We start from the raw sequence: 14,927 nt of genomic DNA on the forward strand, positions 1-14,927 counted from the left end.
CCGGAGACATGCTCTGCACAGGATGGATGCCGGAGACATGCTCTGCACAGGATGCATGCCGGAGATATGCTCTGCACAGGATGGATGCCGGAGACATGCTTTGCATGGGATGGATGCCATAGACATGCTCTGCACAGGATGCATGCCGGAGACATGCTCTGCACAGGATGGATGCCGGAGATATGCTCTGCATGGGATGGATGCCATAGACATGCTCTGCACAGGATGCATGCCGGAGACATGCTCTGCATGGATGCCGGATACATGCTCTGCACGGGATGGATGAAGGAGACATGCTGCCTTGTGGATGGAAACCAATGACACAGACTCATTTTTTACAAAAATGCTAAAATTTATTATTAAAATCTTACAAAATACAATCTCATTATTCTTACAATTATCCCAAGGAAAAAAAATGAATTAATAATTTATTCAACATTTCACCAGATGTGATAATACTTATGCACTTCACCTAAAATCGAAAAATCCACTCAAGTCCATGAGTCACCCACTACTTTTACTAATTTCACTCACACTAATCTTACTTACTTTTTTTTGGGGGGGGGGTAAGTGATGGAGACACTATTACACCAGAACTTCTCCACGGGCTTCTAAATCACAGTAAATTCCTTGACCCGTCATCAGTGGGGTGTCTGGATTATTGGAAAGTCATATCAGTGAGTTTTATGTACTATTCTAAGGGTGAAATGGGGATCTGGTAATGAGGGAGTCCCGTGTGTGCTCAGTCAGAGAAAAAAAAACACAGGCAACTTGTGATAGTAGTGGCCACTGCAGAAGAAACATGTCATAAATGTCATTAAAAAAATGTCAACAACTGAAAAAAATGTAAATGATTTTAAAAAATAATTAATTTTTTTAAAATGATATAAAATATGAGAAATATGTTTTATATTTCCCACTTATAAACACTAGGGGGAGCAGCTGCTGAAATTTGCTATGGCAATGTAGTGTCCTGCTAGCTCACATTACGACTGCAGTAAATGTGGGCGGGGTCTGCCCGAGGGTATAGTCACCTCCCCTTCTGGGCGTTTTGAAAAGGATAGGTGAATCCTACATTGAGCAGGGGGTTGGACACGACGACCCTGGAGGTCCCATCCAACTCTGACATTCTAAGATAAGGGAGGATGAAATTTAGGTTGACCGTGCAGAGCCATATTGATGGTGACTGCAAAGTGATACTGAGATGTGGACAGTGTCACAGAGGACGACTGGCAGCACCGATTTTGTTAGTTGGCGCTGCACTGGTCACTTTAGCACATGCTAGGATTAGATACGCAGAGTGTATCACATGCTAGGATTAGATACACGGAGTGTATCACACGCTAGGGTTGGCTATACGAATCAGCAGAGTGTATCACACAGGATTGGATTAGATACACAGAGTGTAAAACACATGATATTAGATAAACGGAGTGTATCACACAGGATGGGGTTAGATTACAGCTCAGCGGACTGTATCACACAGGATTTGGATTAGATACATTGTGTGAAACTCAGGATTAGTTTAGGTACACAAAATGTACAACAGGAAGGGATTAGATGCATTGCTCGGCAGACTGTTTCACAAAATGGAATTAGATGCAGAGATCAAGCGGACTATGACGCATAGATGTAGAGCTCAGAGGACTGTATCACACAGGATTGGATTAGATACATCGTGTAAAACTCAGGATTAGATTAAATAAATGGAGCGTATCACACATGATGGGATTAGATACATGGCTCAGTAGACTGTATGACACATGATGGGTAGAGAACAGCTCGGGAGCCTGGGATTAGTAGTACATCACCAGGCTGCCGACCTGTGCTCACCGCCACTGACCTGTACCTCCTGTCACCGCTCGCTGCAGAACACTGTGATTGGTGACAGTGGGAAATTGTAGCTTAGAGAACTGCTCTGCACTACAACAAAATGTAACCAGGCTCCGCCAGCAGCTGTGGACTGGACAGCACATGGGGTGACAATTTTCAACCTAGGCAACTGTAAGGGGCACAAGGAGGTGTCCGTGAATATGAATGTTTGCCTTCCTTGTTATGCTATTGTAAATAATTCATGTTGTGCATATTTATGGTACCCATTGCTATGTATGATTACTGTTATAGTTGTAGGGAAAGTGTAAGACCCTAGTTTGGCCACTAGATGGAGGTGCAGAGTTATTCAGCTTGTAAATAGTTAAGTGGGAGGGGCTAATGGCAGGTAATCTGGGAAACATCTGGAAATTTGAATCAGTTGGGCGGGAGCGCCCTGTCAGGGTAGTCAGCTCTACAGAAGTCCAAGGTCCAGTCAGGCAGCATCAGGGCCAAGAAGGCCAGCCGAGAAAGAAAAAGAACAAGCCCAGCTATCAGGGGTCAGTGGGGAAGATTGCAGCATTGACAGCAGCAATAGCAGTGACCACGTAACGATTTAGGCAAGAGCCAGGCCATCCACAGCAATAGGATACAGCAGCATTTGAACAGAGGCTGAAGAAAAAGCCAGGACAGAAGAGCAGGTCTCTCACCTGTTTGCAGCTGATTTTGGGGGCTGAAGGGCTTGTGTCTGGGGCAAAACAGATTACAGGATGCCTGACCATGATATAGATGAACAGGGAAGTCTCTGAGAAACCGTGCGGTACGGTACGACCCGGATTACGTGGTGTGTGACAGGAAGAATAGTGCAGGGAAAGAGGATGACGTGTACTGCTTAGAACATGATATTAATGCTGTAACAAAAATAAATGTGCTGTGTCCTGAAGTCAGTAAAATTGTTCAGTTGAAAGTTGCAATGGACTGTGTCTCTGTTTGTGTGAAATCGACTGAAGAGCGTCCCCTGAAGAAGAGAGAAGACTCTGAAGGGGTTGGACCTGGAGACACAGGTACACTTACTAAAGGAGCAGCAGGTATGTTGACTGGGAGTCGTGGAGTGTATGTGAGGGTAGGCCAGGATGTGATGGAGCAGAAGACTGTGATGGAGCAGAAGTCCTCAGCCACGACTACCTGCCTGGCCTACCCTTACACAACCACAGTATAAAATGTGGTCAGACACCAACTACATCTCCTATACATCCTGAAGCTGCCGTATTTGAGGTCTTGAAGTGTTCAGACACCAGCAAGTAAAAAAATGACAGCCCCCCAGCGGCTGCAGAAAAAATGTACCAAGAAATAAATATTAAAACATGACATTCAATTTTGTTAAAAAAAATAATTGATTGCATAATCAATAATTATCAATATAAAATGGCGATACATTGCCTTTGGTGATCAACTGAATTCTAATCCAGAATGTCCTCGCCGGTTCTCTCTGCTCAGATCTTCTACTCCTGGTTCACACAATATTATAGATTTGACCCAGATTATAAACCGTTCTGGATTATTGGAAACTCGATCATCAACCTTTGTGGAATATTAAAGTCTGAATGTTTATAAGATCCTTTCTCGATTAAACGATTTGTGCTGTATAATTGGACAGAGATGATGGTCTGGGAAAGCTGTGGTGACGGGGACTTATTTGCTAATAATTTATTCTAATTTATGGAGAAAGTTTTTCAACTTTTGGATTTAGGAAATAAAAAAACAAACAAAGGACCCTTCATTTAGTCTACTGGGAGAGGTATGTTGGTTCTAGCTGAAGGCCCAGCCTAACCTTCAAAGGCAGGTTCTAATGAGAGCCCGTCACACGGTTGGTACCGCCAATGTCCTATCCCACCACTGCATAAATGAGGGTGGTGGCCTCCTTACCCTTGTACTGAGGTGGCCATTTTGATTCACGTGACTGGGTGTAATACCTCAGCCCCTCATATACAGCTTTATCACCCCGGCCTCGTGCAGCTTCTGCCAGAGCATCATCTCCTTACGGAAACTGTGGTTTGAATAGAAAACGACCTTGTGGTAGGTGGTGTCAAAGTAGTGGTCTGAATATTTCTCGTAGCTTGGCGTCATGAATCCATAAGCGCTGACCTGGCAGGAAAAAAGAGGCGGGTTAATCTTGACGCGCTAATGAGGAACTACTGTATTTGTAGGACCTACGAATACAAATTAAATAGTGAATTGAAAAAAAGAAAGGCATAATGATAGGGCGTAGTGCCATGACTTGACCACGGCCCCTGCAACCTCAATGTCTACACCTCTGTTTAGGGCAACTACCAGGAGAACTGTGGCACACCGCAGCCAATTTTTTTGCACTTCTATTTCTTCATAAGTCACATGCTTAATCAAAGGAAGTCCACCTGTGTGCAATCTAAGTGTCTCATGATCTGTCAGTATATACACACTTTATCAGAAAGGCCACAGAGGCTGCAACATGATTAAGCAGGATAAAAGCATATACACCAAGCTAATACCCACAGATAGTAACACTAGTCACATCGTAAGCATAAAGGGGTGCAAGGATGTGAATAGCAACAGTTCAGCGCAAGAATGGAGAAATCAAATCAAGAAAAAGCACCAAAAGAACCAAAGTACTAAAAGTACAAATCTTTATTAATGTGATAATAAATACATAGTATAAAATCAGAAAAATTGACAGGGAATGACAATGGAACACCAAAAACAAGAGTGGAGTCACGATTAAGTAATGAGGCAAACAAAACCACAGGCATAGTTTATAAAAATACATGTTAGGTCTCGAGTTCCCGCTTCTGCACAGGGGGAATCTCGAGCCGTCTCCGCTGCGGTCCCCCATTCCTATCCAGCCGCAGTGGAGCCTGCTCAGCAGGGACGTCGGTCCCAGCGTCTTGCTCGGTCTCACTCTGTTCAGAGAGTTACTGCTGCTTCTTCAGCTCCTGCCATTAAAGTCAGTGCTGGTCAGCAGCGAGTGGACTTCTCTGGGACTAAGTCCTTGTCTGCGCACACTGAGCATGCCCAGGGCAAGATCTCCCGTTGGAGATCGAGGGTCATGTGTTCAGACTCTGCAGCGCATTCTATTGGTCCTCTTGGCAGGTCTTGGAAGGGCAAAGTTTCTGTGGCCACTTCCTGTCTTGCAACTATATAAACTGCGCATGACCGCACGGCCATGCGCTAGTGTACAATTTAATACGTGTGTTTGTTGTGAGTGCAAGTCATTCATTAAATACCCCTAACCTATTGTATGACTGTTCGCGTATGGTGTATGGCTGCTATCTAGCGCCCGACTAATCACTCAACGTGTCACACACGTATCAGCGTCTATTGCTGTGACCGCCAGTGCGGTGCCACGCGCCAGTGTGCGCTTCCTGACCCACGTCTGGGTGCTTAGTGGTACCTGCCAGCACGGCACAGTTCGCACTTCGGTGCTATAATTATATATTTCCTTACACACCCAGTAGCGGTGTAGTGCCAGCAAGGGTCTAATCGGACTACAATCCCTGTTGGGGTTAAGTTCGCTGACCACTTGCTCGCGCTCTATGTGCGGTACCGCGGTCCTGTGACGCAACAGGATCGCTTTCTTCACGCTGGGTGAGGTTTAACCCACGCGTGTATACTTTTGGATACCGCCATATAGTCTGTCAATTCCTAGCAGCAGGTTTCACCTGCACGGTGGACCCCGGACTGCGAACGCATCTATATCATCTCTCTTGGTGCGTTCCGCCAGTCCTAACATTACACTAGCGCCAGGGTCTGGCTAGTGATGACAGACAAACAGCAATCTCTGTGGTATATCCAGCAGCTGGAGGGTAGGTTGGCGGCTCTCGAGAGCGCGACTTCAGCTGTGGATGTTACTGCAGTAGCTGTACAGGCTGCCAGCGTGGCTGCAGCTACTATGTCCATTGCCACCCCTGTTCCGACATTATCTCGCCTCCCGCTGCCAGAAAAATTTTCTGGTGATAGCAAGTTTTGTAGGGGATCTGTGAGTCAGTGCTCTATTCACCTCGAGCTCCTGGCTGCACGTTTTCCCACAGAGCGGGCTAAGGTGGGATTTATAGTGTCTCTCTTGTCGGACAGGGCGTTGGAATGGGCTACGCCGCTGTGGGAGCGTGGCGATCATGTGGTGCAGAGTGCTCCGCTGTTTCTGAGCGCTCTGAAACAGGTCTTTTTAGGACCTCAAGTCACCCATGATACTGCGCTCCAATTGCTGGCATTAACTCAGGGTGAGTCCTTGGTCAGTCATTTTGCCGTCCAATTCTGCACCTTAGCATCTGAGCTGGATTGGTCGGATAAAGCTCTTATCCCCATATTTTGGAGGGGCTTGGCTGACCACGTAAAGGACGCTCTGGCCACTAGGGAGATTCCTGCCACACTGGAGGAGTTAATAACTGTCTCCACTCGAATTGACCTCCGTTTTAACGAGCGGAGGTTAGAGCAAGCCCAGTGTAGGCAGAGGTTTCGGCTGGCTCCTACTTTCGCCAAACCTCTGGAATCTCCGGTCCTGGTTCCTGAGCCACATGAGGCCAGGGAAGTGTCACAAGCAGGATCTAAGTCCCGGACCACTTGTGCACTCAGGGTCTGTCATGTTTACCAGCAGTCAGGACATCTAGCCACCAGATGTCCTCAGCGGTCGAGGAAACGTAGGTGGAGGTACACTAGACACGGCGACGTTTGCCTCTAAGTTGTCCTTTAAGGGGACAATTACTATTGGCTCATTCTCCCACTCGGTAGAGCTCTGCGTGGATTCTGGGGCGGAGGGCAATTTTATGTCTTCTGCCTTCGCCCAACGTCACGCAATACCCCTGGTAATGCTTGCTCAACCAGTAACGGTGCGAGTGGTGAATGGGTCGACATTGCCCTCACAGATAACACACCAGACCATCCCTTTTACTCTGTCCATGTCGCCATCTCATCAGGAGATAATTTCTCTGCTCGTCATTCCGGAAGGAATTGATGAGGTCCTGTTGGGAATACCTTGGCTACGGTACCACTCTCCTCATATCGAGTGGTCCTCAGGCAGAATTCTGGGTTGGGGTGAATCTTGTGGGGGTAGGTGTCAGAGGGAGTGCGTTCAGGTTGCTACTACTGAGGTACCCGCAGATCTATCCTCTCTCCCCAAGCAGTATTGGTCTTATGCAGACGTGTTCTCCAAAAAGGCGGCGGAGGTCCTTCCGCCTCATCGCCCCTATGACTGTCCTATTGATCTCTTGCCTGGTGCTGAGCCTCCCCGGGGTCGAGTTTATCCGCTATCTCTCCCGGAGACGGAGGCAATGTCACAGTACATCCAGGAAAATCTGGCAAGAGGATTCATTAGGAAGTCAGTGTCACCTGCTGGGGCAGGGTTCTTCTTCGTGCAGAAGAAGAATGGGGAATTGCGCCCATGCATAGACTACAGGGGTCTTAACGCCATCACCGTTAAGAATAAGTATCCTTTGCCCTTGATATCTGAGTTATTCGATAGACTTCGGGGAGCAAGGGTATTTACTAAATTAGATCTGCGGGGTGCTTACAACCTGATTCGCATCCGTGAGGGGGACGAATGGAAGACGGCCTTTAACACCAGGGATGGGCACTATGAATATCTGGTGATGCCCTTCGGGCTCTGTAATGCCCCAGCCGTTTTCCAAGACTTTGTGAATGATATCTTCCGGGATATGCTTTCCACCTCGGTCGTAGTCTATCTGGATGATATTCTCATCTACTCTCCAGATATTGACTCCCACCGGAGAGATGTTTGCAAAGTCTTCGACCTCCTACGGGCAAACTCCCTCTATGCCAAGTTGGAGAAGTGTATGTTTGAGCAGGAGTCTTTAACTTTCCTGGGCTACATCATCTCGGCCCAGGGATTGGCTATGGATCCTGCCAAACTACAGGCAGTGATGGACTGGCAGGAACCCCATTCTCTGAAAGCGGTGCAGCGCTTTATGGGGTTCATAAATTACTATCGTCAGTTCATCCCCCACTTCTCAACCCTGGTAGCTCCCTTGGTATCCCTCACCAAGAAGGGAGCGAATCCTAAATTGTGGTCCGAAGAGGTCTCCAAGGCCTTCACTTCTATTAAGTCCCACTTTGCTAGCGCTCCCATCTTACATCGTCCCGATGTGGATAAGCCATTCCTAATGGAGGTGGATGCCTCATCCGTTGGTGCAGGAGCAGTCCTCTATCAAAAGGATGCTCAAGGTCGGAAGCACCCATGCTTCTTCTTCTCAAAGACCTTCTCACCAGCGGAGAGAAATTACTCCATCGGGGATAGGGAGCTGCTGGCAATGAAGTTGGCCTTTTCGGAATGGAGACATCTCTTGGAGGGTGCTCAGTTCCCATTCCAAGTCTTCACGGACCACAAGAATTTGGTCTATTTACAGACAGCCCAGCGGCTGAATTCTCGTCAGGCCAGATGGTCCTTGTTTTTCTCCCGGTTCCACTTCACTCTACATTATCTCGCCGGGGAGAAGAACATTCGTGCTGACGCTCTCTCTCGCTCCCTGGTGTCAACTGTGGAGGAGGAGGACGAGCCTCGGCTCATTGTCCCTTCAGAGAGTCTGAGAACCGTAGCTCCGGTTTCGCTTGAGTCTGTGCCTCCGGGCAAGACTTTTGTTCCCATCAATTTGCGTCCGGAGGTTCTCTCGTGGGCTCATTCGTCCAGAGTGGGTGGACACTTTGGGGCAAAGAGGACATCTGAGTTGTTGGCGAGAATGTATTGGTGGCCACATATGGTTCGTGACGTAAGAGACTATGTTCGGGCATGTGTCTCTTGTGCCAAAAATAAGTCTCTCCGTCAACGGCCAGCTGGCTTGTTATACCCTCTGCCGGTGGCAGACAGGCCCTGGGAGATGGTCGGGATGGACTTTGTGGTGGGTTTGCCCAAGTCACGTGGCTGTACTGTCATTTGGGTTATCACCAACCATTTTTCTAAAATGGTGCATTTGGTGCCGCTTCCTCGGCTACCTTCTGCACGGGCCTTGGCAGCATTGTTTGTTAAACACATCTTCCGTCTTCACGGTATGCCAGACAAAATTGTCAGTGACCGGGGTCCCCAGTTTGCGTCTCGGTTCTGGAGAGAGCTTTGTCGCCTTCTCAGTATCGAGTTGAATCTCTCTTCGGCATATCATCCCGAGACGAATGGGTTGGTGGAGAGAGCCAACCAGACCTTGGTCACATATCTGCGACATTTTGTCTCTGCTAAGCAAGATGACTGGGCATCTTTGCTACCGTGGGCGGAGTTTGCTCTTAACAATGCTGTAGCTGACTCCACTGGACAGACTCCATTCCTCCTTAACTATGGTCAGCATCCGCGGGTACCTGTGCCCATGCCCGTGTCTTCCGCCGATTCCAGGGTGGCAGACTGGGCTGTGGAGGCACGGGACATTTGGGATCGCACTCAGGATGCCATTCGGGCTTCCAAGGAGAGAATGAGGTCCTCCGCCGATGTTCATCGGCGCCCCGCTCCGACCTTTGCTCCTGGCGACTTGGTGTGGCTCTCCGCCCGTAACATCAGGCTGCGAGTTGAGTCCACTAAGTTTGCTCCTCGCTACTTGGGTCCCTTCTAGGTTCTCGAACAGGTTAATCCTGTGGTCTACCGCCTGGCTCTTCCTCCACGCTTGGGTATCACCGACACCTTTCATGTTTCCCTCTTGAAACCCGTATACATGTCCCGGTTTTCCGAGTCATCTGCCGGGACATCGGGTTCGTCTACGGACGATTACGAGGTGAACGCTATTTTGGGGTGTAAGGTGGTACGTGGCAAAAAGTTCTATCTGGTGGATTGGAAGGGTTATGGTCCAGAGAACAGGTCATGGGAGCCTGCTGAAAACATTCGGGCCCCACAGCTCATTGCTGCCTTCGAGCGTAGCGAGGCCCAAGGAGGGGGGGGCCCTAGGAGGGGGGGTAATGTTAGGTCTCGAGTTCCCGCTTCTGCACAGGGGGAATCTCGAGCCGTCTCCGCTGCGGTCCCCCATTCCTATCCAGCCGCAGTGGAGCCTGCTCAGCAGGGACGTCGGTCCCAGCGTTTTGCTCGGTCTCACTCTGTTCAGAGAGTTACTGCTGCTTCTTCAGCTCCTGCCATTAAAGTCAGTGCTGGTCAGCAGCGAGTGGACTTCTCTGGGACTAAGTCCTTGTCTGCGCACACTGAGCATGCCCAGGGCAAGATCTCCCGTTGGAGATCGAGGGTCATGTGCTCAGACTCTGCAGCGCATTCTATTGGTCCTCTTGGCAGGTCTTGGAAGGGCAAAGTTTCTGTGGCCACTTTCTGTCTTGCAACTATATAAACTGCGCATGACCGCACGGCCATGCGCTAGTGTACAATTTAATACGTGTGTTTGTTGTGAGTGCAAGTCGTTCATTAAATACCCCTACCCTATTGTATGACTGTTCGCGTATGGTGTATGGCTGCTATCTAGCGCCCGACTAATCACTCAACGTGTCACACACGTATCAGCGTCTATTGCTGTGACCGCCAGTGCGGTGCCACGCGTCAGTGTGCGCTTCCTGACCCACGTCTGGGTGCTTAGTGGTACCTGCCAGCACGGCACAGTTCGCACTTCGGTGCTATAATTATATATTTCCTAACACACCCAGTAGCGGTGTAGTGCCAGCAAGGGTCTAATCGGACTACAATCCCTGTTGGGGTTAAGTTCGCTGACCACTTGCTCGCGCTCTATGTGCGATACCGCGGTCCTGTGACGCAACAGGATCGCTTTCTTCACGCTGGGTGAGGTTTAACCCACGCGTGTATACTTTTGGATACCGCCATATAGTCTGTCAATTCCTAGCAGCAGGTTTCACCTGCACGGTGGACCCCGGACTGCGAACGCATCTATATCATCTCTCTTGGTGCGTTCCGCCAGTCCTAACAATACATTGGTCTGCTCAAAAGTGCAAATGCATAGTGCAATATGGAGTACCCAAGATGAAGAATCATATAGAGCAAAAACCGTGAGCCAAAAGATGTATGGAAGCCTGGGACTATTACCTGTAAAGGACCGTGGTGCCACCCACCCCAACGCGCGTTTCGGCGGCAGTGCCTTCTTCCGGGGGTAGGCATCAAAAGGAAATAGGGACCTAATATATGTATAAATAGCCAATCGGTATGATCGTACCAAGAAAAGGGGAAGATTGACTCCGTACATGTTGATGAAGACATGATCCTCGTCACTTTACACAAATATTCGCCACCAGGATGGTTTAAATGCCGTTCAATATTTTTTATCCATGACCAACTTCTCCTCCAGTGACATCGATTTTTTGTTGATACTTTTGAAATTTCTTTTGACTCTCAATTTTTTCTTGTTCAACAGATCCATCTACCTACAGCTCCAGGGAACAGCTATGAGTGCAGCATGTGCCCCTTCATATGCCAATCTGTCCCTGGGGCTGTGGGAGAGGGATCTTTTCTCGTCAGATCAGGTTTCATCTATGGAACGGGTCATTTTTTGGGACCGCTACATTGACAATAGTTTTCTGATCTGGCGGGGCACACCTCTTGATTTACAGGCTTTTTTCTGTGGGCTGAATGACAATCAACAAAACATTCACCTTTTACAAGGCTACACCGGTAGCCCTGGGGCCCTGCTGCACCTGTGGGGAGCTGAATCATCCCAACTGCATCACCATCGGCCTCAGCGGTCTCCTTAAGCAGCGTCGGACATCCATTGCCGAACACCACAGGTGGCGTCATGTTAAATCCCCTACAAACTTTCCCTCATCATTTTGATTGGATGCCCAGGGCCATGGACCAGGTCACTGCTGCCGTGACAACCCCCCTGAAGATCTGTCTGACCCGGCCCGAGCACCCCAAGGCTCTAGTGGGTGCTCCAAGATCTCCAAACAAGTCAGGCATAAAGTTGGTGAAAAGTACAAGTCAGGGTTGGGTTATAAAAAAAATTCCAATCTCTGATGATCCCCCGGAGCACAATCAAATCCATTATCATCAAATAGAAAGAACGTGGTACCACAACAAACCTGAGAGTGCCACCCACCAAAATCCTCAGCCCGAACAAGAAGGGCATTAATCAGAGAGGCAGCACAGAGAGCAAAGGTAACACTGAAGGAGCTGCATAGTTCCCAAGCATACTGGAATATCTCTCCATACATAGTAACATAGTTAGCAAGGCTGAAAAAAGACATTTTTTTGTATATATTCTTTATTTAGAAAATTTCAATAATATAACAAGAAAGGAAAAAAGGGTAAATATTTTCCAGACATAATAAAAGTATAGAAAAACAAACAAACAAAAATACAATCGTAATAAACCACAACGATAACGCTACAAGGCTGCGGATTTGCGAACCAAAATGGTTGTAAGAAGAATTTAAAAAACAAAGGGCAGTGATGGGGAGGGACACGGGAAGGAAAGGGAAAGGGTAGGGAGTCAGAAAGTCTTGCTTAAAATATAGAGATTAACTAAGTGATTTGGGAGATCAAACTCAAATCAACGCATCAACATTACAGAACAGACTTTATGTAAAGAAAAAAGAGAAAAAGGGAATAACAAAAGAAATTTGTGAAAAAAGACATTTGTCCATGCAGTGCAGCCTATATTCCTTCAGAATAAATCCCCAGATCTAAGTACTTCTAAAGAACCTAATAACTGTAAAATACAATATTGTTACGCTCCAGGAAGACATCCAGGCCTCTCTTGATCCCCTTGACTGAGTTCGCCATCACCACCTCCTCAGGCAAGGAATTCCAGATTCTCACTGCCCTAACAGTCTAGGGTCACACTGCGTTATGGCGGTACGTTTAACGGACTACATTACACCGCAGCATAACGCGGTGTAACGTAGTCCATTAACGCCGCCATTGATTGTAATGGCGAATGCATCGCTAGCGCACGCCCACATTGAGCGTGCGCTAACGATGTGCCATCATTTGAGTGATGGACCGCGAACGCTGCTTGCAGCGTTCGAGGTCCGCTCCTCGCTAGCGCAGATCGGGGATCTGCGCTAGCGGGATCGGCAAACGCGATCCCTTTTGGGACATTGCGTTAGCGCAGTCCGTAGCGCTATGCGCTAAACGGACTGCCCTAACTCAATGTGACCCTAGCCTAAGAATTATCTTCTATGTAGGTGGAAAAACCTTCTCTCCTCCAGACTCAGAGAATGCCCCCTTGTGACCCTCATCTTCCTTAATATAAACAGATCCTCGGAGAGATATTTGTATTGTCCCCTTATATGGTTATTTGATTGCCCCTCAGTCGTCTTTTTTCTAGACTAAATAATCCTAATTTTGCTAATCTCTCTGGGTATTGTAGTTCCCCCATCCCCTATATTAATTTTGTTGCCCTCCTTTGTACTCACTCTAGTTCCATTATATCCTTCCTGAGCACTGGTGCCCAAATCTGCACACAGTACTCCATTTGCGGTCTAACCAGGGATTTGTACAGAGGCAGTATAATGCTCTCATCATGTGTATCCAGACCTCTTTAAACCCCTTCATGACCCAGCCTATTTTGACCTTAATGACCTGGCCGTTTTTTGCAATTCTGACCAGTGTCCCTTTATGAGGTAATAACTCAGGAACGCTTCAACGGATCCTAGCGATTCTGAGACTGTTTTTTCGTGACATATTGGGCTTCATGTTAGTGGTAAATTTAGGTCAATAAATTATGCGTTTATTTGTAATAAAAGCGGAAATTTGGTGAAAATTTTGAACATTTCGCAATTTTCACAATTTGAATTTTTATTCTGTTAAACCAGAGAGTTATGTGACACAAAATAGTTAATAAATAACATTTCCCACATGTATACTTTACATCAGCACAATTTTGGAAACAAAATTTTTTTGCTAGGAAGTTATAAGGGTTAAAATTTGACCAGCGATTTCTCATTTTTACAACGAAATTTACAAAACCATTTTTTTTAGGGACCACCTCACATTTGAAGTCAGTTTACGGGGTCTATATGGCTGAAAATACCCAAAAGTGACACGATTCTAAAAACTGCACCCCTCAAGGTGCACAAAACCACATTCAAGAAGTTTATTAATCCTTCAGGTGCTTCACAGCAGCAGAAGCAACATGGAAGGAAAAAATGAACATTTAACTTTTTAGTCACAAAAATTATATTTTAGCAACAATTTTTTTGATTTCACAATGGTAAAAGGAGAAACTGAACCACGAAAGTTGTTGTCCAATTTGTCCTGAGTACGCTGATACCTCATATGTAGGGGTAAACCACTGTTTGGGCGCACGGCAGGGCTTGGAAGGGAAGGAGCGCCATTTGACTTTTTGAATGAAAAATTGGCTCCACTCTTTAGCGGACACCATGTCACGTTTGGAGAGCCCCCGTGTGCCTAAAAATTGGAGCTCCCCCACAAGTGACCCCATTTTGGAAACTAGACACCCCAAGGAACTTATCTAGATACATAGTGAGCACTTTGAACCCCCAGGTGCTTCACAAATTAATCCGTAAAAATGAAAAAGTACTTTTTTTTCACAAAAAAATTCTTTTAGCCTCATTTTTTTCATTTTCACATGGGCAACAGGATAAAATGGATCCTAAAATTTGTTGGGCAATTTCTCCTGAGTACACCGATACCTCACATGTGGGGGTAAACCACTGTTTGGGCACATGGTAAGGCTCGGAAGGGAAGGAGCGCCATTTGACTTTTTGAATGAAAAATTATCTCCATCGTTAGCGGACACCATGTCGCGTTTGGAGAACCCCTGTGTGCCTAAACATTGGAGTTTCCCCACAAGTGACCCCATTTTGGAAACTAGACCCCCCAAGGAACTTATCTAGATGCCTAGTGAGCACTTTAAACCCTCAGGTGCTTCACAAATTGATCTGTAAATATGAAAAAGTACTTTTTTTTCACAGAAAATTTCTTTTCGCCTCAATTTTTTCATTTTCACATGGGCAATAGGATAAAATGGATCATAAAATTTGTTGAGCAATTTCTCTCGAGTACGCCGATACCTCATATGTGGGGGTAAACCACTGTTTGGGCACACGGCAGGGCTCGGAAGGGAAGGCGCGCCATTTCACTTTTTGAATGGAAAATTAGCTCCAATTGTTAGTGGGCTTTTTGTTGTCACCTATTGTGGTCTACAGTAAATAGGGTTAATGTTAGCATCACTGGAGGTCCAGGA

The 14,927-nt window shown here is 47.0% G+C and overlaps 1 protein-coding gene across 2 annotated transcripts in view; it reads right to left on the reverse strand.

The window, feature by feature from the left end:
- Nucleotides 1-387: 387 nt before the first annotated feature.
- The window catches only part of LOC138664252 (alpha-N-acetylgalactosaminide alpha-2,6-sialyltransferase 2-like), a 101,915-nt gene continuing 87,375 nt past the window's right edge, over nucleotides 388-14,927 (reverse strand). Inside the window, exon 9 of one of the 2 annotated variants that reach the window (XM_069750780.1) lies at nucleotides 388-3,954. In XM_069750780.1, the coding sequence (XP_069606881.1) occupies nucleotides 3,784-3,954 (171 nt within the window). In that variant the 3' untranslated portion in view covers nucleotides 388-3,783. The remainder of the gene's footprint in view (nucleotides 3,955-14,927) is intronic. The other variant, XM_069750781.1, reaches the window with a different exon arrangement.

This window comes from Ranitomeya imitator, chromosome 2 (assembly GCF_032444005.1).
Source record: "Ranitomeya imitator isolate aRanImi1 chromosome 2, aRanImi1.pri, whole genome shotgun sequence".
In the NCBI taxonomy this organism is placed as follows: Eukaryota; Metazoa; Chordata; class Amphibia; order Anura; family Dendrobatidae; genus Ranitomeya; species Ranitomeya imitator.